Consider the following 27,366-nt stretch of genomic DNA (forward strand, 5'->3'; position numbering starts at 1 on the left):
CTTTGAAGGTACCCCCTGGAGAGGCAAGGTGTCCTAGCCCCACACCAGGCTCCACAACCTAGGGTTCCAGTGCCAGCAAGAAAAGTTCCCATAACTTCTGGCTATGAAAACCAGTGGAGATTGTGGCTAAGTGAGACACAGGGTGGCTGCAGTCCAAGGCGCTCCTCTTAAAAGCCCTCACACAAACTTACTCACTGGCATACTCACTCATTCTGAGCTCCAGCACTGGGGCAGCACCTGGAAAGGCACTAGAGACATACGTGGAGGAACTGAATTGTCTGGTTTCTGCGTGATGGCTGGAGGGGCAGCTTTCTTCCAGACATAAGTGCTGGCAGGTACCACTATTTCTTTGTTGAGCCCTCACCACTCTCAGGGCACAGACTTAGGTGGCTGCCATATCTGAGTCTCGATCAACCTAGCTAACACCATTTTCCCAGCCCTGGTGATTCCGAGACCCTGCCCCACTCAAATTGCAGGCACACCCAAGCTGCTTCCAGTGGCTTTTCCACATAAATTATCTGTCTCAGTTCATGCTGGAGGCTTTCCTAAAATCTCTCAAAGGTTCACAAACCCCAAACAAGCAGTATCTGACCTTAGTGTGCCCTGTACTTCTTGCTAAGCAGCTGCAAAGTTGGCACTAGCAGCAGCCAGCCTTAGTTCTCAGCTTAGCTTCTCCCAGGTACCTCCAAGCCCAGCACAAGTGACAATCATCTGCAGATCACTTTGTAGCTCATATCAAGTGGCCCAGGCAGGAAACAGGCGTGGCTGACCTTGGTCTGCGACAGAGCCCCTCCCAATAGGCCCCAGACACAACACACCTACCCTGTTTCCCTGAAAATAAGACATAGCCGGCCAATCAGCTCTAACACATCTTTTGGAGCAAAAATTAATATAAGACCTGGACTTATATAAGACTCGGTCTTATATGATAGTAAAATGAGACCGGGTATCATATTAATTTTTGCTCCAAAAGATGCATTAGTGTTCATTGCCTGGCTAGGTCTTATTTTCAGGGAAACATGGTAGTAGCTCGTTTCAGATCACACCAGAGCACCACCCTACCACTTCCACACAAAGACAAACACAAAGAGCAGACTTGGCAGGCACCAGAGCCTTGCTTAAAGTGAATCCTGCTCCATAGGGTCAACCCCTGCACAAAAGATCATCCACTGTAGTCATGGCCAGTCCTCATAACCAATCAGCCTGAGGGCCAATCCCTCCCACTGATGTGCAAACAGCAACCAAGGCTCAACTACAACATGAGGGTACATACAACCTACCCCAAAGACACATGTGGAGCACCCGGCTCAGGTGACCAGGGAGACTGGGACACCAGGCCCCACAAGACACTTACTACATAAGGCCACTCTAAGACTGGAAGACATAGCAACTCTACGTAACACATAGAAACACAGGGAGGTCGCCAAAATGGGGAGGCAAAGAAACATGTTCCAAATGAAAGAACAGCACAAAGCTCCAGAAAAAGGACTAAACCAAAGGGAGACAAGCAATCTACTAGATGCAGAGTTCAAAACTGGTTGTAAGGATACTCAATGATCTCAGTGAGAACTTCAACAAAGAGATAGTAAACATAAAAAAGAACCAGTCAGGAATAAAGAATACAATAACTGAAATGAAGAATACATTAGAGGGAATCGACCATAGATTAGATTAAGATGAGGAATAAATCAGCGATTTGGAAGATAAGGTAGCAGAAAATACCCAAACAGAACAGGAAAAAGAAAAAAAGAATCCAAAAAAATAAAACAAAAACAAACAAACAAAAACGAATGAGGACAGTTTAAGAGGCCTCTGTGACAAAATCAAACATAACAACATTTGCGTCATAGGGGTACCAGAAGGACAAGAGCCAGGGCAAGGAACTGAAAACACATTTGAAGAAACAATAGTGGAAAACTTTTCCAACCTGTTGAAAGAAATAGACACACAACCCCAGGAAGTGCAGAGTCCCAAACAAGATGAACCCACACAGGCCTACATCAAGACATCATAATCAAAATGTCAAAGTAAAGACAAAGAGAATCTTAAAAGCAGCAAGAGAAAAGCAGTTAGTTACCTACAATGGAGCATCCATAAAACTCTCAGCTGATTTCTCAACAGAAACTTTGCAGGCCAGAAGGGATGAGCATGAAATATTCAAAGTGATGAAAAGCAAGGATCTACAATCAAGATTACTCTTGATTTATATACTCTTCATTTATAATATATACTCTTGATTTATATACTCTTCATTTATAATTGAAGGACAGGTAAAGAGCTTCCCAGACAATAAAAAGCTAATGGAGTTCAGTATTACAAGAAATGTTAAAAGGACTTCTTTAAGAAGAAGAAAAAAAGGATTAAAAAATGTGGATAATAATATGGCAATGCTACATATCTATCAACAATTACTTTCAATGTAAATGGATTAGATGTTCCAATCAAAAGACATAAGGTAGCCAAACGGATAAGAAAACAAGACCCTTAAATATGCTTCCTACAAGAGACTCACTTCAGATCGAAAGACACCCATAGGCTGAAAGTAAAGGGATGGAAAAAGATGTATCACTAAAATAGAAACAAACAAACAAGCAAATCTGGTGTAGCAATACTTATACCAGACAAAATAAAGTTTAAAACAAAAGCTATAACAAGAGACAAAGTAGAACTCAGTAACCCCACTTCTGGGTATTCATCTGAAGAAACCCAAAATAGTACTTTGAAGGGACATGTGCATCCATATGTTTATTGCAGCATTATTTACAATAGCCAAGATATGGAAGAATGGATAAAGAAGACGTGGTACTTAAACACAATGAAATATTACTCAGCCATAAAATAAATAAAATCTTACCTTCTGCAACAACAGGGATGGACCTAGAGGGTACTGTGCAGAGTAGAGTAAGTCAGACAGAGAAAGACAGGTGCCATATGATTTGACTTATGTGAAACCTAAAGAAAAAAATAAATGATCAAACAGAAACAGACTCACAGTTACAGAGTCAGACATAGAAAGACAAATGCCATATGATTTCACTTATGTGAAATATAAAGAACAAAATAAACGAACAAACAGAAACAGACTCACAGATACAGAGAACATTTTGATGGTTGCCAGAATAGAGGGGGATTGGTGGGCAGGGTGAAAAAGGTATAGGGATTAAGAAATACAAATTGGTAGTTACAAAATAGTCATTGGGATGTAAAGTCCAGCATAAGGAATACAGTCAATAACATTGTAATAACTATGTGTGGTGTAAAATGGGTACTAGAATTATTGGGATGATCAGTTCGTAAGTTAAATGTCTAATCACTATGTTGTACACCTGAAGCTAATATAATATTGTATGTCAACTGTAATTGAAAACTAACAACAATTATTTAAAGAAATGCAGAATGCAATCAGAGGAAGGGCAAAACCAAAACATATTTGCAGGCAAACAAAAAATATGGAAAGAATAAATTACTTACAAACTTTCCATGAAAGAATTAATAAAAGATATACTTCTAGAAGAAAGGCATTGGATTCAAACAGAAGGAGTAGCAAGAGTAAGCAAAGAAAATGCTATATAAATCTAAACAAACGCTGACTGTATAAAACCATAATACCATGTTTCCCCGAAAATAAGACTTAGTCAGACCACAAGCTCTAATGTGTCTCTTGGAGCCAAAATTAATATAAGACCTGGTCTTATTTTAATCTAAGACCTGTCTTATATAATATAACATAACATAATACTACAATATAAGATAATATAATACCAGGTATAATATAATACAGTACAATATAATATATTAGTATTTTACCAGGTCTTGTATTAATTTTTGCTCCAAAAGACGCATTACAGCCGATGGTCCGGCTAGGTCTTATTTTGGTGGAAACACGGTAAGACCTAGCTGAACCACCAGCTCTAATGTGTCTTTTGGAGCAAAAATTAATACAAGACCCAGTTTTATTTTAATATAAGACCTGGTTTTAGTTTAATATAAGACTGGGTCTTATAATAACCAGTCTTAATATTAATTTTTGCTCCAAAAGATGCATTAGAGCTGATGGTCTGGCTAGGTCTTATTTTCAGGGAAACACAGTAATAATAAGTAACTTAGATGCAATAAAAACAAAGTAGAACCAAAATATACTAAACAATACATACAACATGGGAGGAGATTGAAAACGTTCTAAAGATTTTGCTTTTCAGTAGGAGGATGGAGACACTAAGTTTTATATTTTAAATTAGGTACTCATGTGAACAATCTAAGGATAACGTCTAAGAGAACAAAAGAATTTCCATTCCATTCCAGAAGAAAAAAAGGGAGGATAAAGAAAGCTCATTTAGTCTATGGCCATCTCATCTGATCTTGTTTGATTTCGGAAGCTAAGCAGGGTCAGGCACAGCAAACATGCTAGTTAAAAGGCAATGATTTTTGGTTTTGAATTTTTACAATTGTGCTGTAGTGATGTCACAGAAATGGTGGCATGAGGAGTGCTTCTTGAAATCTTCCCTGGAAGTTAACAACATACCGAACAGCTACATTTCAACAAAGGATTCCCTGCCCTACACAAAGCATGTCTGAGAGACCTGCAAATTGAATCATCTGAAGGTGGACAAATTGGGTGAGCAGGGGAGGAGGGAAGAGGGAAGTGTGGAGATGTGGGCAGCAGGGCTGCAGGATGCAGTCTGGAGTTTCCTGTGGTCCCAGGAAAGGAAAGAATTCAGGGTGCAGTCACACCACCTGTGGCCCAAAGTCCTACCTGATGGATCAGCATATAATATGGCTGAACCCAGCGCTCGCAGCAGAGACCTTGGAGCAGAAACCGAATACAGGGGTGAGAATGGCGGTCTAAGTCCTCACTGCCAGGCAGAAAACAGAAAAGAAAGGCACGGAGCCTGGACAGCTTCCATCTTCCCGCTCCCAGGGCTCACCCCACCCCCACTGTCCCCGTGTTAGAAGCAGGCTCCAGAAGAAATAGTAGCAGTATCAGCTTAAACAACAGGATATCTACAGCCCTGAGAACTGGAGTGACGGTCCTGCAGTCACAGACTCACAGCACAACTAATTCTGGTGAAAGGGAAACCACCATAGGAGCAAGATAGTTATGGGCTGGCAGTCGCCGTTGCTCAGAGCCACAAAGGACCAGCCACCTTTCTCAAAGACCACCCCACCCCCAACATTCTGGGTGGATCCCTCCAGAGCAGCTGAGACACACAGGCTCCACATTGGGCTGAGGAGCAATATTGGGATTTCAGAAGCTCAGAATTATATTGTCCTCCACATCCATCCTGAGACCCAGGAGACCTGCTCAGAGGAGAAGCCCACCATCCAGGGAACCCCCAATCGTGTGAGAAGCTGGAACAGTGCAAGAGAAAATATAATGCTATACCATGATAGAAAATAAAAGCCTGCAACAGGAGAGAAAGTAAAACGTTCCAGCAATATCTACTGGAAAGAAAAAGAAAGACCTCTTCATATCAACCTGCTGCAGAATCCACACCTGTAGGTGCCCAGGAAGAGAAATAATAATTCATTAATTGCCATGAATAACCAACATAACAAGGCAGCTCAGAAAGAAAATGAAAATTCTCCAGAAAATGAACATAAAGACATGGAAATATGTGATGTAAATGACACAGAACTCAAGATTTCGGTTCTGAAAGAACTCAACGAGATGCATGAAAACACAGACAGGCAATTTAATGAACTCAGAAACACAATTAAAGAACAAAATGAACATTTTACCAAAAAGATTCAAATTTTAAAAAGAACCAAATTGAAATTCTGGAGATGAAGAACTCAGTAAAAGAAAGGAAGAATGAAAAAGACAGCTGAGGTAATAGAGCTGATGAGATGGAGGAAAGAATTAGTGATATCGAAGACAGAAATCTGGAAATGACACAGATGGAAGAAGAGAGAGGCTTGAGAGTTAAAAGAAATGAAAGAACTCTACATGAATTTTCAGACTCTATCAGAAAGAGCAACAAAAGAATAATGGGTATACCAGAAGGAGAAGAGAGGGAGAAGGGAACAGAGTGTATATTCAAACAAATAGTCAACAAGAACTTTTCAATCCTGTAGAAAGAACTGGATCCTCGAATCTAAGAAGCAAACAGAACACCTAAGTACTTTAATCCCAACAGGCCTTCTCGAAGGGACATTTTTTGAAGCTGTAAAAAACTGTAAAAAATTAATGACAAAGAAAGAATTCTCAAGGCAGCCAGGGAAAAGATGATTGAGTAAGCTAAAAAAGAAATCTCTTTAGATTATCACCAGATTTTTCAGCAGAAACTCTACAAGCCAGGAGGGAGTGGAATCAAATATTCAAACTATCAAAAGAGAGAAATTAAGAGCCATGAATAATATATCCAGCAAAGATATCTTTCAGATATGAAGGAGGAATAAAGATCTTTCCAGATATACAGAAGCTGAGGGACTTTTCTATGGTAACACACGACCTGCTGTACAAATATACTGAAGAAAGTTATTTGACCAGAAACAAAAAATCGTAAGAGTGCAAAACCATGAGCAGTATTATGAACAGACAGACAGAAGCAGGAAAGGCAACCACTGCACAAAATAGAGCACTATACACTTAAACAAAACATAAAGGGTAAAGAAGAAAAAAAAATTTAAAACAAAAAGGAAAAAGAAGAAAAAGACAACTTGCTACTGCAACTCAGAAATCAACTCACAGCATAACTAGAGATAACTTGTGACTACAAAAACATAAAAGGGGTGAGAATAAAGATCTGAACCTCCAAAGGGGAATGTGGCAAAGAAGCCTGCTGAAGAAAAAGGATACCGCATATATGAAACTTTCTTTTACATACACTTAATGGTAACCACTCAAACAAACAAAAAAAAAAATCCAGAACTGAGATATATAACATAAGAAAAGAAGACACAGAGAAAAGAATCATAGAATACCACCACACTGAAATAACAAACAGCAACAAAAAGGCAAAGAAACAATGCAGACACTGAGCCACCAGAAAACAAAAGATAGGATGATAAGAAAGCCTCATATATCAATAATTACCCTAAATGAAAATGGACTGAATTCACCAATAAAAAGACAGAGTAGCAGACTGGATCAAAAAACAAAACCCTATCACATGTAGCCTCCAGGAGGTGCATCTCAGCTACAAGAAAAAATATAGATTCAAAGTGAAAGGCTGGAAATTGATACTCCAAGCAAGTGGTAGCCAGAGAAAAGTAGGTATAGCCATTCTTACATCAGATGAAACAGACTTCAGGATAAAAAAGGTAACAAGAGACAAAGATGGACATTTCATAATAATAATGGGGGCAATACAACAAGACATAACATTTACCAATATATACGAGGTCAGGCAATTAGGTTCGCGAACTCATCCTAGAAAAAGTGCTACGTACCTCACTGCTGAATATCATTATGGTCACCTTCAAAGTACTCCTCTTGGAAAGCTATGCACCAACGCCAGTGCCTAGTCCACCCTTCAAAGCAATTTTGGAACTCTTTTTCTGGAATGGCCATCAGAGCTGTCGTCATATTACCCTTGATGTCCTGAATGCCATCAAAATGTCTTCCTTTCAATATTTCCTTTATCTTCGGGTAAAGAAAGAAGTCACGGGGACCAAATCAGGTGAGTAGGGAGGGTGTTCCAATACAGTTATTTGTTTACTGGCTAAAAACTCCCTCACAGACAGTGCCATGTGAGCTGGTGCATTGTCATGATGCAAGAGCCATGAATTGTTGGCGAAAAGTTCCGGTAGTCTTTTTCACACAGCTTTTTCAGCACTTCCAATTAGTAAACTTGATTAACTGTTTGTCCAGTTGGTACAAATTCATAATGAATAATCCCTCTGATATCAAGAAAGGTTAGCAACATCATCGCAACAAGTGCACAAACTTAATTGTCAGACTGTGTATATGCCCCCAATCAGGGAGCACTGAAATATACAAAGCAACTACTAACAGAACTAAAGGGAGAAACTGACCAAAACACAATTACAACAGGGGACGTATATATCATTGACAGCTATGGATAGATCATCCAAATGGAAAATAAGGAAGGAAATATCAGCCGTAAATGACCAAATGGATGAAATTGGTATTTATAGAGCTGTTCATCCTAGGACATCAGACTATACATTCTTTTCTAGTGTAAATGGAACATTCTGAAGGCTGAACAATATATTGGACATAAAACTAGCCTCAACAAATTTAAGAAGATTGAAATCACACCAAGCATATTCTCTGATCACAAGACTTTGAAATTGGATATCAATTACAAAAAGAAAGCAGGAAACCACAGAAACATGTGCAGATTAAATAACAGGCAATTAAAGAAAGAATGGGTCAAAGAAGAAATAAGAGGAGAGATAAAAAAATACATGGTAACAAATAGGAATGAAAATACATCCTATCAAAATTATTGCGATGCACCAAAAGCAATAACAAGAGGGAAATTAATACCATTACAGGTCTATCTCAAAAAACAAGAAAAATCCCAGATAAACAACCTAACATTACACCTTAAAGAACTAGAAAAAGAAGAACAAATGAAACCCAGCAGAAAGAAGGAAAATTAAAAAATCAAAGTAGAGCTATAGAAAATAAAACGACAACAGAAACAATTAATGCAACAGAGTGACATCATAGGAATGGCAGCAGGGAGGCAGACTTCTTAAGTTCTCCTCCGGAGCTTATCACAAACTGAACATCTATAACACATCAAAGGACTCTCTGCTCATCACACAGAACAGCTAAGAGACTCGTACGAGGATTACTTGAAGGTGGGCAAATTGGGCGAGCAGGAGAAGAGGGAAGGGAGCAGAGTGGAGACGCGGCCCGCATCTGTAGCTGCGGAGATGGAGGGGATTTCAGGACAGAACAGAGACCACAAGAGCCAGGAGGTGGGCTCTTTCCCTGCGTCCCACAACTGATCTCTCCTGCAGAGAGGGCAGCATATCCAGCATTTGAGGAAGTAACCTCAGCTGAGACCTCCAACTGGGCCCTAGGTCAGACAAAGGACATAAACTGCATACCTGGGCCCCTTGCCCCAGGACATTTCATAATCCTAACCCCGCCTTTCCAGAGACTTAAACTGGCTCCTGAACTGAGGAGTAGTGTCAGATTACAGAGAAGCTGTAGTGCTCAGGCTCTGGGAAGACCGGGCGTGCAGCTCTGACCCAGGGAAGAGGCTGGGAAGAGTGTGATTTTTGCTGGGCTAGGAGAGAAGAGACTCCTCCACCCCCAGCCCCGACTCTTTCTGGCTTGCCGAGGGCAGGGCAATTACAACTGTGGAGACACTCCCAGGGATCAGCAGTAGGTGGCAGACGCAGCTCTGGGCTTTCAGCAGCTCAGAAATCTCCCGCCCGCCACATATACACACGCACGCCGAAAAAGTACCCTAAGACCCAGGAGAACTGGGTACAGGGCTGGTGGTGTTACTCTCAGTGCGCATCTGTGCAGGCAAGAGCAGAAACTGCACTGACTTTGTAGAAACTACCATCCATACCCCTTAGCCCCACTCATCTAAATCTGTAGTCCCAAGATCACTCTGGGCACCAGGTGACCGGTTCTGCCTGCACAATACGCAGAGGAATCTTTGGTACATCAGAGGACAACCTGGAGATTAGTTGGTGGGCTTAAGCCAAGACTGACACTACTTTTTTTGTTTTGTTTTGTTTTTATATCTTTGATATTTTTGCCTGTGTTGAGTGTGGGTTATCGGTTGTTTTTACATGTGAATGTATTTGGTTTTTTCTTTGTTGTTATTGTTGTCCTTGGTGATTTGCTTTGTTCTGAAATTGCCCTACACTAGGGCCCAGCTCAAGAGGCATAAGATTCAACACACCCAGAGGCCAACTCCAGACCAAACCAGAGTACTACCAGGTTTGACCCACAAGTGAAACACCCAGAGGGAATTCTCTACAGGCACAAGAGCCCACAGAGGCCAAGCCTCATTTAAGCTGTCAACCCTCATGCAGCAGAACATCCTGCTGTTGGGAGAGCCAAGTCTCACAACTAGTCAGCCTAGCAGTCAATCCCACCTACACACAAGCTAAAAGCATTAAAGATCAACATTAACAGGACAATACACACAACACAAGAGTCACCTTTGGAGCACACACAGAGGAGAAGAAGGAAGTGGTGCAAGTCAAATATAAAGGACACATACTACATAAGGTAACCCAGCAAAAACTAAGAACCCTAGGGGATCTACATAATACATCGAAGCAAACAGAGAGAGTCAGCCAGAATGGGGAAACAAAGAAACATGTCCCAAATAAAAGAACAAAAGAAACCTCCAGAATTGGAGCCAAATGAAATACAGGTAACCAACCTATTAGAGACAGAGTTCAGAACACTGACGATAAGAATGTTTAAGGGGCTTAGTGACGACATAAAGAAGGACAGAGAAATCATAATGAACAACCAGTTAGAACTAAAGAATACAATAACTGAAATAAAGAACACACTTGAAGGAATCACCAGCAGGTTGGATGAAGCAAAGGATAGAATCAGCGACTTAGAAGACAAGTTAGCAGAGATCACCCAAACAGAACAACAGAAACAAAAAAGAATAAAAAACAATGAAGATGGTTTAAAAGACCTCTGGGATAACATCAAGTGCAACAACATGCGCGTCATAGGAATACCAGAAGATGAAGAGAGGAAGCAAGGGATCGAGAACATATTCGAAGTAATAATGACTGAAAACTTCCCTAACCTGGTGAAGGAAACTGACATACAAGCCCACGAAGTGCAGAGAGTTCCAACCAGGATAGACCCAAACAAGCCCACACCAAGACACATTACAGTTAAAATGGCAAAGGTTAAAGACAAAGAGAGAATCCTAAAAGCAGCAAGAGAAAGACAGCGGGTTACATACAAGGGAACTCCTATAAGACTATCAAATGACTTTTCTACAGAAACATTGCAGGCCTGGAAGGAGTAGCAGTAGGTACTCAAAGTGATGGAAAACAAAGGTCTACAACCCAGATTGCTTTATCCAGCAAGGCTATCATTTAAAATTCAAAGGAGAGATAAAGAGCTTATCAGAAAAGAATAAGCTAAAGGAATTTATTACCACCAAGCCAGTATTACAGGAAATATTAATAGGGCTTCTGTAAATAGAAGAAAGATGAAAACAATCTAACTACAAATTTAAAAAATGGCAACAACTATGTACCTATCAATAATCACTTTAAATGTAAATGGATTAAATGCTCTAATCAAAAGACATAGGGTGGCTGAGCAGCTAAGAAAGCAAGACCCTTGTATATGCTGTATACAAGAGACTCACCTCAGAACAAAAGACACACACAAAAGTGAAGGGTTGGAGTACGATATTTCATGCAAATGGAAATGAGAAAAAATCTGGGGTTGCAATACTTATATCTGACAAAATAGACTTTAAAATGAAGAACATATTAAAAGACAAAGATGGGCACTATATAATAATAAAGGGATCCATCCGACAAGAGGACATAACCCTAGTAAACATCTATGCATCCGACACAGGAGCACCTAAATATATAAAACAGATATTGACTGACATAAACACAGAGATAAACAGTAACACTATCATAGTAGGGGACTTCAACACACCTCTGAAACCAAGGGACAGATCTTCCAGACAGAAAATCAATATGGAAACAACAGCCTTAAATAACACATTGGACCACTTGGAGTTAATCGATATTTTCAGAGCATTTCACCCCAAAGCTGCAGGATACACGTTCTTCTCAAGCGCGCATGGAACATTTTCCAAGATAGACCACATGTTAGGTCACAAAACAAGTCTTGATAAATTTAAGAAAATTGAAATCATACCAATTGTCTTCTCTGACCACAGTGCCATGAAATTAGAAATGAACTACAGGAAAAAAACTGGACGACACACCAATTCATGGAGGCTGAATAACATGTTACTAAATAGTGAATGGGTCAACCATGAGATCAAGGAAGAAATCAAAAGATATCTTGAGACAAACGAAAATGAAAACACGACAACCCAAAATCTATGGAATGCAGCGAAAGCAGTCCTAAGAAGGAAATTCATAGCATTACAGGCCTACCTAAAGAAACAAGAAAAATCACTAATCAACCATTTATCTTCACACTTAAGGGATGTGGGAAAAGAACAGCAAAATAAGCCCAAAGGGAGTACAAGGAAGGAGACAATAAAGATCAGAGCGGAAATAAATGAAATAGAAACCAGAAAAACAATACAAAAATCAACCAATCCAAGAGTTGGTTTTTAGAGAAGATAAACAAAATTAACAAACCTTTAGCCAGACTCATCACAAAACAAAGGACCCAAATTAATAAAATCAGAAATGAAAGAGGAGAAGTGACAACAGACACCAAAGTAATACAAAAAAATTTAAGAAATTACTGTAAGCAACTATATGCCAACAAATTTGACAATCTGGAAGAAATGGACAATTTTCTAGAAGCATACAACCTTCCAAGGCTAACTCAAGAAGAAACGGAAAACCTGAATAGACTGATTACCACCAGGGAAACTGAATCAGTAATCAACAATCTCCCATCAAACAAAAGCCCTGGACCAGATGCCTTTACCGGTGAATTTTACGAAACATTCAAAAGAGAATTATCACCTATTCTCCTCAAGCTCTTCCAAAAAATCCAGAAGGAGGGAAGGCTCCCAAACACTTTTCATGAGGCCACTATCACCCTGATCCCCAATTCAGACAAAGACACTACAAAAAAAACACAGACCAATATCCCTAATGAACGTAGATGCAAAAATTCTCAACAAAATATTAGTGAACAGAATTCAGCAATACATTAAAAAGCTCATACACCATGATCAAGTGGGATTCATTCCTGGTATGCAAGGTGGGTCAACATCCGCAAATCATTTAATGTGATACGTCACATTGACAAAATGAAAAATAAAAATCATATGATCATATCAATAGATGCAGAAAAAGCATTTGACAAAATCCAGCAGCCATTTATGATAAAAACCCTTAAGCAAGTGGGAATAGAGGGATCATATCTCAACATAATAAAAGCCATATATGATAAACCCACAGCTAACATCATACTCAATGGGGAAAAGCTAAAACCATTCCCCTTAAGATCAGGAACAAGGCAAGGTTGCCCACTTTCTCCACTTCTATTCAACATAGTGCTGGAAGTTCTAGCCACAGCAATCAGACAAGAAAAAGAAATAAAAGGCATCCAAATTGGTAAGGAGGAAGTAATATTGTCATTATATGCAGATGACATGATACTATATATATAGAACCCTAAAGACTCCACCAAGAAACTATTAGATCTGATAAATGAATTTAGTAAAGTAGCAGGACACACAATTAATATTCAGAAATCAGTTGCATTTGTATATACTACTAATAAAATATCAGAAGGAGAAATTAAGAAAACAATCCCATTTACAATTGCTTGAAAGACTATAAAATACCTGGTAATAAATTTAACAAAGAAGTAAAAGATCTGTACTCAGAAAATTATAAGACACTGAAGAAAGAAATTAAAGAAGATACAAATAGATGGAAACACATGCCATGTTCAGGGATAGGAAGAATTAATACAGTTAAAATGTCCATACTGCCTAAGGCAAGATACATATTCAACGCAATTCCTATCAAACTACCAAGGACATTTTTCACAGAAATAGAACATATAATCCTAAAATTTATATGGAACCATGAAAAACCCCGGATAGCCTTGGCAATCTTGAGAAATACGAACAAAGTGGGAGGTATAATGATACCTGACATCAAATTATACTACAAGACTACAGTAATCAAAACAGCATGGTACTGGCATAAAAACAGACACATAGATCAATGGAACAGAATAGAGAGCCCAGAAACACCTCCATGCCTATATGGTTATTTAATCTAAGACAACGCAAGCAAGAATTTACGGTACGGTAAAGACAGTCTATTCAATAAATGGTGCTGGGAAACCTGGACAGACACATGCAAAAAAATGAAGCTGGACCACCTCCTTACACCATATACAAAAATAAATTCAAAATGGCTTAAAGACTTAAATGTAAGATCTGAAACCATAAAATTCCTAGAAGAAAATATAGGAAGAAACTTTACAGACATTACCCGGAGTAAGATTTTTACTGATATATACCCTCGGGCAAGGGAAGTAAGAGAAAAAATAAACGTGGGATTACATCAAACTAAAAAGTTTTTTCACAGCAAAGGAAACAGTCAATAAAACAAAAAGGGATCCTACTTAATGGGAAAAGATATTTGCCAATGATATATCCGATAAGGGGTTAATATCCCAAATTTATAAAAACCTCATTCAACTCCAAAAAAACAAACAACCCAATTAAAAAATGGGCAGAGGACATGAAGAGACATTTTTCTAAAAAGGACATACAGATGGCAAACCAACATGAAGAAATGCTCAACCTCACTAACCATCAGAGAAATGCAAATAAAAGCCACAATGAGATACCACCTCATCCCAGTCAAAATGGCTATCATCAATAAATCAAGAAACAACAAGTGCTGGCAAGGATGTGGAGAAAAGGGAACGCTTGTGCACTGTTGGTGGGATTGCAGAATGGTGCAGCCACTATGGAAAACAGTATGGAAGTATCTCAAAAAGCTGAAAATGGAACTACCTTATGATCCAGCAATTCCACTCCTAGGTATCTATCTGGAGAAATACAAAACTCTAACTCAAAAAAGTTTATGCACCCCTACGTTTATTGCAGCACTATACACAATAGCCAAGACATGGAAACAGCTGAAATGCCCATCGGTAGATGACTGGATTAAGAAATTGTGGTACATTTATACAATGGAGTATTACGCAGACATAAAGAAGAAAGAAATTTTACCATTTGCAACAACATGGATGGACCTAGGGAACATTATGTTAAGTGAAATAAGTCAGACAGAGAAAGACAAATACCATATGATCTCACTTATATGTGGAATCTAAAGAAAAGAATAAATGAATGAACTAATCAGAAACAGTTTCAGAGACATAGAGGAAAAACTGAGGGTTGCTAGATGGGAGGGGGGGTGGGGATAAGGGGGTAGGTGAGGGGATTAGAAAGCAGTCAGTAACCACAAGACTGCCACGGGGTTACGAAAGTCAATTTGGGGAATGTAATTAATAATGTAAAGATTTTGTAACATATCCGATGGACACTTGTCTCGTTAGGGAGACCTCCTCAGGGAAGATGTAGATGCCTGATCACTGCACTGTACACCTGAAACTGAAGCTGAACAATAATGAATGTCAACTACAAGTTTATATATTATGTATGTATTTACAAGAAGTGGAGTACAGCATTAGGAATGTAGATAGTGGAAATGTAACGGCTGTGTGCGATGTCAGAGGGATAGTGGATGGGGAGAGGGGGGTTGACACAGTGTGAGGGATATAAATGATAAATGTCTAACTATTACATTGTTTTGTGCACCTGAAACTAATAAAAAAATAAAAAAATTAATGCAACAAAGAGCTGGTTCTTTGAAAACATTAATAAAATTGACAAACCCTTGGCTAGACTCATTAAAATAAAAAGAGAAAAGACACAAATAAACAAAATCAGAAATGAAAGAGTAGTTACCATGGGACCACAGAAACACAAAGGACGAGCCAAGAATACAACGAAGGATGATACGCCACCAAATTTAATAACTTACACGAAATGGACAAATTCTAAGAAACACATAGCTTTCATAGGATGAATCATGAAGAACTGGAAAATCTAAATAGACTGATCAACAGTAAGGAAATTGAATCTGTCATCCAAAACCTTTCCAAAAGAATAAGTCCAGGCTTCATCAGTGAACTCTACCAAACCTTCAAAGAGAATCTAACAGCTGTCCTCCTTAAACTCTTTCAAAACACTGAAGAAGAGGTAATACTTCCTAATTCATTTTATGAGGTGAACATTACCCTGATACCAAAACCTGGTAAGAACAACATAAAAAAAGAAAATTAACACACCAATATATCTGATGAATACAGATGCAAAAATCCTAAACAAAATTCTAGCAAATTGACTACAACAATGCATTAAAAAGATTATACATCATGATCAAGTTGGGTTTGTTCATCGCAGAGGCCCAAGGATGGTTCAACAAATGCAAATCGATCAATGTGATACACCACATAAACAAAATAAATGATAAAAATCGTATGATTATATCAATAGATACAGAGAAAGCATTTAACAAGATACAACATTAAATTATGATTAAAACACTTAATAAAATGGGTATAGAAGGAAAATACTTTAACATAATAAAGGCCACATATGACAAACCCTCAGCTAATATCATGATTAATGGTGAAAAACTGAAGCCTTTTGCTCTATGTTCAGGAACAAGACATGGTTGCCTCCTATCACCACTGTTATTCAACACAGTATTGGAAGTCCTAGCCAGAGCAATCAGGCAAGAAAAGACATAAAAGGCATCCAAATTGGGAATGAAGAAGTTAAACTGTCACTTTTTGCAGATGACATGATTCTTCATATAGAAAATCCTAACCACTCCACCAAAAAGCTATTAGAAAGAATAAACAAATACAGTAAAGTTGCTGGCTACAAAATCAATGTACAAAAATCCATTGCATTCCTATATACTAACAATGAAATCTCAGAAAAAGTAATTTAAAAAATACACAATTCCTTTTGCAATTAAACAAAAAGAATAAAATACCTAGGAATAAACTTAACAAAGGATGTGAAGGACCTATACACTGAAAACTATGACATTTTTAAAAGGAATTGAAGAAAACACAAAGAAATGGAAATATATTCCATGTTCATGGATCGGAAGATTCAATGTAGTTAAAATGGCCATATTACCCAAAGCAATACACAGATGTAATGCAATCCCCATCAAACTCCCAATGGCATTTTTTAAAGAAGTAGAACAAAAAATCATCAGAGTTGTATGGAATCACAAAAGACCCCGAATAGCCAAAGCAATCCTAAGAAAAAAGAACAAGCCTGAAGGTATCACACTCCCTGACTTCAGCTTGTACTACCGGGCAATAATAATCAAAACAGCATTGTATTGGCAGAAAATCAGACATACAGATCAATGGAATAGAACTGAAAACCCAGAAATAAACTCACATAAATATGGACAGATAATTTTCACCAAAGGAGCCAAAACACACAATGGAGAAAAGAAAGCCTCTTCAATAAATGGTGCTGGGAATATTGGAAAGCCACGTGCAAAAGAATGAAACTAGATTGCTATCTGTCGCCATGTACCAAAATTAACTCAACATGGATCAAAGTCCTACACATAAGACCTGAAACAATAAACTGCACAGAAGAAAGCACAGGTACTAAACTTAAGGACTTGGGTTCAAGGAGGATTTTATGAATTTAACCTCAAAGGCAAGAGAAGTAAAATCTAAAATAAATGAATGGGATTATATCAAACAAAAAAGCTTCTGCACAGCAAAAGAACCCATCTGACAAAACAAAGAGGCAGCCAACAAAATGGGAGAAGATATTTGCAAACAACGCCTCTGATAAGGAGCTAATACGCAAAATATATAAGGAACTCATACAACTCAACAACAAAAAGACAAACCATCTAATTAAAAAATGGGCAGTGGACATGAACAGAAACTTCTCCCAAGAAGACATACAAATGGCCAACAGATATATGAAAAAATGTTCAACTTCTCCAGGTATTAGGAAAATGCAAATCAAAACCACAATGAAATATCACCTCACACCTGTTAGAATGGCTATCATCAACAAGACAAATAATAAGTGTTGGAGAGGCTGTGGAGAAAAAGGAACCCTCATACACTATGGGAATGTAAATTGGTACAGCCTCTATGGAAAACAGTATGGAGGTTCCTCAAAAAATTAAGAACAGAATTACCATATGACCCAGCAATCCCCCTCCTGGGTATCTATCCAAAAAATCTGAAAACATTTATCGGTAAAGATATATGTACTCCGATGTTCACTGCACCTTTATTTATGGTGGCCAAGACATGGAAACAACCAAAGTGTCCTTCGATAGATGATTGTACAAAGATGTAGTATATATACACAATGGAATACTATATGGCCATAAGAAAAGATGAAATACTGCCATTTGTGACAACATGGATGGATCTTGAGATTGTTATGCTAAGTGAAATAAATCAGACAGAAAAAGTCGAGTACCTATGACTGCACTCATATGTGGGATATAAAACTGAAAGCAATAAAGGAACAAGACAAACAAAGAAAGAAACAAAAACTCATATACACAGACAACAGTTTAGTGATAACCAGACGGTAAGGGGGGGAGAGGGATAATGGTAGAAAAGGATAAAGGGGGTCAAATATATGGTGACGGAAGGAGAATTGACTCTGGGTGGTAAACACATAATGCAATCTATAGATGATGTATTACAGAATTGTACACTTGAAACCTATGTACTTTACTTGACCTTTGTCACCCCAATAAAGTTTAATAAAAAAAATTGTGCTGCAATCATATATAAAAAACATACCTAAAACACAATGACACACCAAAAAGTAAAAATAAAAAGATGGAAGAGGATATACTATGCATACATTACAGCACCGTTTTCAGAAATGGTAAGAGAACATTATGAAAATAGCTATGTCAACATATGTGTAACCTCCACCCCCCCAAAAAAAGAGACATATTCCTAGAAAAATATCTTAGCAACATTGACGTAAGGAATCGAAAGTCTGAAGTGTCCTAAAACCATAACAAAAAGAAGACATCAGGGCCAGGTGGTTTTATAGAAAAGTTCTACAAAACTTAAAAATTAATTCCATACTTATACAAAGTCTTTCCAAGAACAAAAAACTGTGTACACTCTACTCGCATATGAGATTAGAGTAAGCTTAATACCAAAACTAAAGAATAGAAAAAGTACACGGCAATCTCACTCATAAACATCAATGAAGAAATCCTAAGCAATATATTTATAAACAAAAATCCAGGAATGTATTAAAATATAACACACTATGAACAATCTGGGTTTATTCCAGGAATTCAATAATAGTTCGTACCATATAGTTGCCCACATAAACAGATATAATTGGAAAAACTATATGACCATCTCTAATGCAGAAAAGACATTTGACAAAAACAAACAACCAATATGATTTAAAATAAAACTCTTGGCAAATTTTTTAAATCATAGAATGCAAGGACGACTGCTTCTACTTGTTACTGTTCTGGAAGTTTTAACAGCAAAATGAGCAAAAGAAATAAAAGGTGTAAGGATTAGAAAGAAAATCACAATTGTTACTATTTGCAGATGATGAGATTATCTTCATAGATAACACAAAAGTATACAAATTATCAGAATTAATTAGAGTGTAACAATCTAATTCTTCTACAATCACTATACAAAAACCAATTGTATCTCTATATATCATAATACAGGAAACATCATTGAAAGATGTATTACTTACGACGATAAAATACAAACAACAAAGATATGCAAGACTCTTAATAAGAAAACTAGAAATTTAACTGAAAAACACTAAAGGAGATCTAAATAATGAAGAGAGAGAAATGATGCTCCTGGATAGGAAGATATCATATAGGTGCAAGTTCTCCTCAAAAATGATGTATTGATTCAATTTAATTCAAATAAAAATTATAACAGGGTTCTTTTGTGAACTTGTCAAAGTTAATTCAACAACTTACATTAAAAAGTAAGAAGAATAAGAGACTTCTGAAGACTAAGACTAAGGGAGCTTGATATTAGTGCAGAGGTAGACAAACAAACCAGCTAACAAAGAAGAAACTTGATGTAATAGTGGTAGCACTACAGATCAATGGGACAAGGACTATTTATTTGATAAATGGTGCTGGGCCAGTACTGGTGGCTGCTGTACTAGACAATACAGAGCTCAGTTATTTGTATTTGTGGATGATGAGTGCTCTGCTAGCAAATGTATTGATTAGTATTGATTTCTTCAGCAAGACTCTCCTCTACCTAGTGTTGTTAGCTCCATGGAAGGTATAGGCCAGGGGGCCTGCAGGTACAACTTCCCTAAGCTGTAGTGCAGAAAGACTAAGTGGATTCCTCTCTTTTTAGCAAGACATGGTGGGAAGGAGTCTTCACCGTCTCTTCTTTCTGAACTGTGGCACACAAGTGTTGCCAGCAGAAAGGACAACAGGCATATTCACGCTACCGCCCTCAATGGCTCTCCTCTGTATCTCTGCAGAAAGTCTTCCAGCTTCAGAGTCATGAGACAATTTTTCAGGTACAGAATAGTGTTTTTTCTCTAACAGAGGTTGCACTGCCCCACCAATAAATTAACTGATGAAGGAAGGAAGTAAAAGAGAGACGCTTGGTGTACACTGTGCCACTTTGATAATAATAATAAAAAAAAGGCATTTAAAAAACCCCAAATCTTTTGTCTTTTTTATTAAAGTGAAGCAAACCCAACTACTGGGTTCTAAAGTGGCATTGATCCACAGTATATAACAATCTTCTAAATATTTCACTAAACCATGAAATAATTCAGCAAATAAACAATTCATATGGACCTCGGGGAAATAGTCAGTATGTATGCTGAATTAAAACTGGAGCCTCCAAACTGGATACTACTTCAGAAAGAAAAAAACACATACTAACAATTGGGCAAAAACAAAGATACATGTTCATTATGCTGGAAGCAATAAGAATTTTGTAATTATTTTGACCTTCATATTTTGGTAAGTAGTCCATACCACCGCTAAATTATAATACTATATATATCTCTCATGTGAAAAATCACTATCATTTTCTCCAAAATTTCCACCAATTCTCATATACACTCTAAGAGATTAAATGACTTTTAGTTTCTGATGTCTTGGATAAAAATTCCTAAAGCATTCTTTTCTCACTTAGTTTTTTGAACTGAGGCAGAGTGGCCTGTGTGGAAAAAGTACAGGCTTTGGAGAAGACAGGTTTAGGTACGTGCCACATACTTGGCGGGACTATGGCCAATTATTTCCATCTCTGAGGCTCAATTTTCTCATTTGTAAAATAGGGGTACTATTATCTGTCTCACACATTATTGGAAGGATCAATTACTGGCACACATGGAGGAATAGTGTGCCAGTAGTGTGCCATTTCCTCCAAAAATTCATGTCTACCTGGAACCTGTGAACGTGACCTTATTTGGAAATGAGGGTCTTTGTAGATGTTATCAAGTTAGTATGAGGTCATATTGGATTAGGGTGGGCCCAAAATCCAATGACTGATGTCCTTACAATAAGGGCATGTGAAGACAGAGACACAGAAATGGCCCGGTGGCCATGAAGGCAGAGATTGGAATGCAGCTACTATAAGCCAAGGAAGGCCAAGGACTACCAGCAACCATCAGAAGCTGGAAGAGGCAAGGAAGAATTTTCCCCTGGAGCCTTCAGAGAGAGCATGGCCCTGCTGATGCCTGGATTTCAGACTTCTAGTCTTCAAAACTGTCAGGAAATAAATTTGGGTTGTCTTAAGCCACAAAGTTTGTGGTACTTTGTTATAGCAGCCCTAGGAAACTATTACAGTACTGATTCCTAAAACAGATAAGAAGCATTTGTTTTTTTTTCTTCCACACAGAGAAAACATGTATGCATTTTGCTATGGCTGAATATAGCAGCAGATTCTGATCCCGTCTGACATGGATTCTCCAAGAATACATTTTAATAGTGTTTTAGTTAGGGATCATGTTTACAAGTGAACAAGACTCAACTAAAAGAAGCTTTAAAAGGTTGGGGGAATCAGGAGCAGGAATGAGGGGGGAGTGCAGAGGGGCTGTGTTAGTGGATCCTGTTTTCTAAGGTAAGAACCACCAAGCCGGGGACTCATGCAGATGCAGCTGGGCCTCTGGAGTCACTGAAGATAGGACTCACCAAATGCTTTCCCATTTGATTCTTAACTTCATTTGATTCTTAACTTCATTCTTTTCTCTATCTGTAGTCTGTCTTTATCCACTAGGTAAAGACATGACTGCCAGGTGCTCAAGTTTTATCATTTACAGAGTTTGCCCCTAAAGAAAGACTGCCTCCATTCTCCGGTTCTCCAAGTCCAAAATGCCCAAGAAACACTTTGAGCAGCCGGAGCCAAGTCACTGAACTACCCGTTGCAGCCCCATGGCGGGACAGAGAGAGAGGGATGGATGGAGACGACTATACAAGAACAGCTCTGGTTTCCTTCCTTGATAAAGAAAGTTTCATTTTTTTTTTTTTTTTTTTTTTACCCCAAATTCTAACTAAAATGCTAAAATGAAATCAGCAACTGGGGATAGAGAGATAGTTCTAAAGACAGATACAAATACGATTTGAAGAATAAGAGGTAGCTATAGATAAATCAAATTATCACTAAAATGCAATAAATCAATAAAGAACTTTAATGAAGAGCCAAAAAGCACATGAACTGGATGCTTTATGTATGTAAGTATAAATAAAACAATCTTCACAGTTGGAATTAACTGAAAAATAATTTTCTCTATTTAAAAAAATAAAAGAAAATATAAGAAATTAAGCAACCACTTTTATGTGAAGATTTATTTTAAAGAAATGCTTATCTTTTGGTAGTAAAGGAAATACATTTCATCAGCAATAAACATTTGACTTCGTTGAGTGGGCAGGCCACTGACGTGCCATGAGATTGTTTCTAGATATAGTTAAACTCGATATACAACTTGTAACTTTTTTAGAAATAGAAATTATCACTTACCATGGTACTGGGGTCTCTATCAGCTCGATATAATTCAAAAGAACTTATTTTCTGGGCACTCATTTCATCAGTGTCAGCAATGATGTAATGTCTAGGGGAGTAAGCACTGGACAAATGCTCAAGCAGCCTCAGGATCTCAGTGGTGTGCCCACCTGGAAAAAATATTGGAAGGCCATAGATTAAGAAACCCATAATGGACATATCTATTTGATTATGTTATACCGTTATGTTTTGTGCATTTCTCAAAAGACAGAAGGAACAATTGGAAACAATAATCTATGCTTTGTATAAATACTACTTTTATTTTATATAGGAAAGAGTATAACAAATGTATAAAAATAAAATCAGCACTAGCAGTAGGTGCTAAGGAAGGTACAAAGAAGTATAAGACAGCTCCTGTTATCAAGAAGTCTGGTGGGAGAGGGGCAGGACATACAGACATATATATAAAGAGTGATGCAAAACAAAAAGTAAATTTAAAGCGTGGTGGTGGAGGGAAGCAAATGGTTATGAAAAACCAATGCCGTAAGGATAGGGAAGATCCCTGGTAAAGGCTGAGATGACTTAAAAATGAAGCTAATGGATAGATAAGGGTAGGAAGGCCATTGGGCAGAGGTGGGATTATCAGGACATGAGATGGCAAGATCTGAGAGGCGTGTTCAAGGGATGGTGGGACTACTGTGAAAATGAGGGTGAAGTAACGTTAGGAAAGTAGGTTGAAAAAATGGGAAGACAGTCGCTGAAGGTTTCTATGTTGAGAAGTAATGTCAGGGAGGCATGAGCACTTACCTGCAGGACTCAGGTCTTCCTAAGGAAGACTTCTGTTCACCACTGTAATCCTAGTTCCATTTACGGAGGTTAACACATCGCAAGCCCTCAAATATTTACCAGCTTCATCAAACAATTATATGTCCGATTTTTGAAATTGTACAATCTCCAAAATGTTAATACTTTAATTGCAAAACAATGAATTAAAAAAAACCAACTGTGTTCATTGAGATTTCCTTCAAGATTCACAAACCCAAAAGGACATCTACCTATCACATTAACTACCGGGGGTGCCAAAAAAATATATACGCATGATTTGTATTCATTTTTTTTTTATCAGTATATATTGAGTATTACAATTTTAATACAGCTTTTTTCCTTTCTTAAAATGTGTATACATTTTTTTGGCACCCTCTGTATATGCCACTGAAGCAAAATAATCGAATTCTTTATCAACGAGCTCTATCATATATTTAGTTTCATTTATTTGTTATCTCCTCCTTGCCTCTGGTCACACTGTTCCCCCTACCTACGAAGCTCTTCCCCTCACCCCCTCAGTTCCCTTATCGTTGAAAGAAATTTGCAATAGTGACACAGTGAGAAAATAGAAGGATAATCAAACAAATTAAGCATGTGATTTCTCCCAAAGCATATATTCTCTTATAGTAGAAAGGGAAGTATTCCTCTCTAGATTCTAGAAAATTAGGTATAGAAATAAAATCAGCATAAAGTGTGAATTTCAGGAATTAGAATCATACTTTAATTTTGTAATTTGTCTCCCATCTTCTTATCTGGGGCAAGTAATTACACATCTGATTTATACTCATTTTAGTATTTTTGCTTTAGCCTTGAAAAAGTGTGGTGGTTTGCCAAGTATGTACTTCTTTTTACAGCTGGAACAATGAAGGATAAAACCTAATATCGACAATATGTTCCACTGCAATTAAAACATCATTAAACCTGCTTTAACAGTTTTTTTTTTAATGGAAACCCTCGCTGGATACATTCCTTGAAATTTAAACTTGCTATGAATAAAGTCATTAAAATGATGGGCTTTGTCTTGAATTTTATTTTTATTAATATTTATTCTTTGGGAATGAAATCTCAATTCTACCTTAAAATATATCCAAAATCAAATCACTTCTCACCACCTCCTTTACTACCATACCTTGCTCCAAGCCACATCACTCTCCTTGGATTATGACCACAGCTTCCTGGTCTTTTGCCCCAACTCCACTTGTCTATTCAAGTGTCCACTTCAGTCTATTCTCAACACAGCATCAAGTGTAATCCTATTAAAAAGAGCTGATCAAATTACTGACCTCTGCTTAAAAACCTCCAAATGGCTTCCCTTCTCATATGGAACAAAAGGCTTCTTATAATCTGACCCCTTAATCTGTTTCCTCTTGGACCTCATCTGCCTTTTTCAGTATATTCCAGCCACTTCGCCTCCTTGCTGTTGGATATCCATCATGGACCCAGGGAGGATTTCTCTGACAACTCTGTCTAAAATGAAACTCCCTCTCCCTATCTCATAGTATGCAATCTATTTCTTATTGTGGCAACTACCCATTTTGTTTTGTTAGTTTTTTTATATTCTCCATTTCATTCACTGCTGTATCTCATAACTGTCACACTGCTTGGGACATAGTCAGCAGTCCATGGCAAGTAAAATTAAGTTAGCTTTGTTATGTCCAGAGCTCAGCTTAATGCCTGGCCTCTCCTATGGCTCAAAATATGTTAAATGAATAAAGAAATTATACTTGAAGTTAAGTTTAGAACATTTGCTCATACTATAAATATTATTCTATCTGGATTCAATCTCCTGGCATTTCTAAATGTACATAACATATAATGTCTATCTCTGTCTGAACTGTCATTTAAAATTGTTACTAGTGCCTACAAAGCTGGTGGACTCTGTTTAGTTGGTATTACCTGATAGGCCAGCCTGCTGTTCATACCCTGACACAATATCCTCAAGTGTGGGTTGTCTTATGTTTAGCTGATAATTTTTATCCTTGTGGATTTTGTACATGTATATTTACAAATATGATAATTCACCCTGCCTCATTTATCATGTAGCTTTCATGATTTCTTAAACGACATACAAAATGCCTAGGTTAATAATGCAAAATAGCAATTTTTATTCAGGTAAATTGCATGTTAGTATGAAAAGGCTTCTGCGTCCTCTCTGTTCACTAACAATTTGTTAGAAAAATATACGCTGAAGAGAAGCTTAATTACAGACAAGTGCAAATTACTTATTTGTCACTACAGCCTTGACCTGGGGATCAGCATTTTGTCTGGCTGGGCCGGCCGGTTCCGGTAACGCAAAGAAACTACAAATCTCAGCATGCAATTGATGCACAGAGCGCTAAGAAAACCAGGGAAGAGAGTCGCGGTGTACTCTGGGGTTTGTAGTGCTCGACCCCAGCTCAACAGTCACCGCCCCGATACTTACCGGATCCGACTACCGCCATGAGACTGAGAGATTCCCGGGGCACAACGACCCGGGAATGAAGCACGACCCATAACCGCAGTGCCAGGAGCACTGCAACCACTCCTGCAGTCGCTGCCAGAATAAGGGCGCTCGCCATTCAAAGCAACAACGCATGCGTGCTAACCCACAGCACCGGCCCAAAAGAGGGGTTAAAGTTCAAGAACTACGGGCGCTGAGGAGACACACACAGCGTATCCAACGTCTTGCTGGACGGGGCTTATTTGCGCTGGGCGGGGTTCAGGGTCAGAGGCGGAAGTCCTGGTCGTGAAGGCTTTGGACTCTACGCCGGTACCGCCCCCAGCGAAAGCTGAAATTCCGGAAGTTGAGCACTGGAGAAGTTGGATTGACGCCCGTGATGAATTCAGGCCAGTTGTGCGCCCTAAAGATCTTAGAACTTCCACGTTAATAGGTGTTCCAGCGCTGCCAACTTTGTGAATTCCACCCGAGGCCTTTGGCATACTGGCATTAATGGCTTTTTTTCTTTCTTTCTTTTTTTTTTTTTAAATGCTAAGGGAAATATTTCCATTGCACATGCAGACATTTACTGAAAGTGTTTACCTGTAAAAGGTACCTTAGTACAAAAAATTGAATTCAGGGCTCTCACCCTGTCAACCAAAGGGTGTAGACAAATAATAGCGTTTGGATTGCTGTGGAGATGATGTGTCTGAGATGGCTTTGTAAACTGACATATACGGGCAATACAGATGTCGGGTATATTAAAAATTACTAGGCTCCAGACCCCAGAAGACACCCTTGCATCCCTCATTGCCCTATCACCTCACTACTGTAATTACCTGTATCTGTAGGAAAAATCGGTTTGACCAGGCTTGGCTTGCAGCTGTAATGAATGGGGGTGACCAATATTTAGAGGCTGCCAGTAAATACAGAGAATTAAAGTAGCAGGCATTGTTTGTAGTTATGGGTTGAGTTATTTTGGATTAAGGCTAGAGTCAGACTGTTGACAAGGAAGTCGAGGACTGCAGGGAGGAGCTACATGACAGGCAAGGACAGGAACAAAGTTGGGAACTCCTGAACAAAATAAATGTCTATCAAGTGAGCTGAGTCCTGGGCTGTGACAGGGATGGAACATATAGATAATAAAAAAGTCCAGAAGCTGTACTAGATTAATCAGGAAAGGCAAGGAAGGCTGAGAAGGAAGGAACAACAACTAAAATTTCTCTTTGGGAGTTGAGTTGCACTCACAATGCAGATAACAGATGCATGGGGGTATGAAAAATATACCCCCATGTGAAAAGCATGAAAAATAATAATTGATGAATAATAGTATTGAGCCATAACCAATCATAGGTAAAGTCGGTCTGGAAAGTGATTTTTATTATCTTCCTAAATCTATTTCCTAACGTTTCTATGGCAAATAGCTATTATTCATGAATATTTT

At 38.2% G+C, this 27,366-nt stretch overlaps 1 protein-coding gene across 2 annotated transcripts in view; it reads right to left on the minus strand.

Annotated features, from left to right (window-relative positions):
• ALG14 (ALG14 UDP-N-acetylglucosaminyltransferase subunit) overlaps positions 1-26,256 on the minus strand; it is a 104,009-nt gene extending 77,753 nt beyond the window's left edge. Inside the window, exons 1-2 of one of the 2 annotated variants that reach the window (XM_033092319.1) lie at positions 25,929-26,256; positions 22,700-22,851 (exon numbers count right to left, since the gene is read on the minus strand). In XM_033092319.1, coding sequence (XP_032948210.1) covers positions 22,700-22,851; positions 25,929-26,064 — 288 coding nt within the window. In that variant the 5' untranslated portion in view covers positions 26,065-26,256. The remainder of the gene's footprint in view (positions 1-22,699; positions 22,852-25,928) is intronic. The other variant, XM_033092318.1, reaches the window with a different exon arrangement.
• Positions 26,257-27,366: the final 1,110 nt, after the last annotated feature.

This window comes from Rhinolophus ferrumequinum, chromosome 22 (genome assembly GCF_004115265.2).
Source record: "Rhinolophus ferrumequinum isolate MPI-CBG mRhiFer1 chromosome 22, mRhiFer1_v1.p, whole genome shotgun sequence".
In the NCBI taxonomy this organism is placed as follows: Eukaryota; Metazoa; Chordata; class Mammalia; order Chiroptera; family Rhinolophidae; genus Rhinolophus; species Rhinolophus ferrumequinum.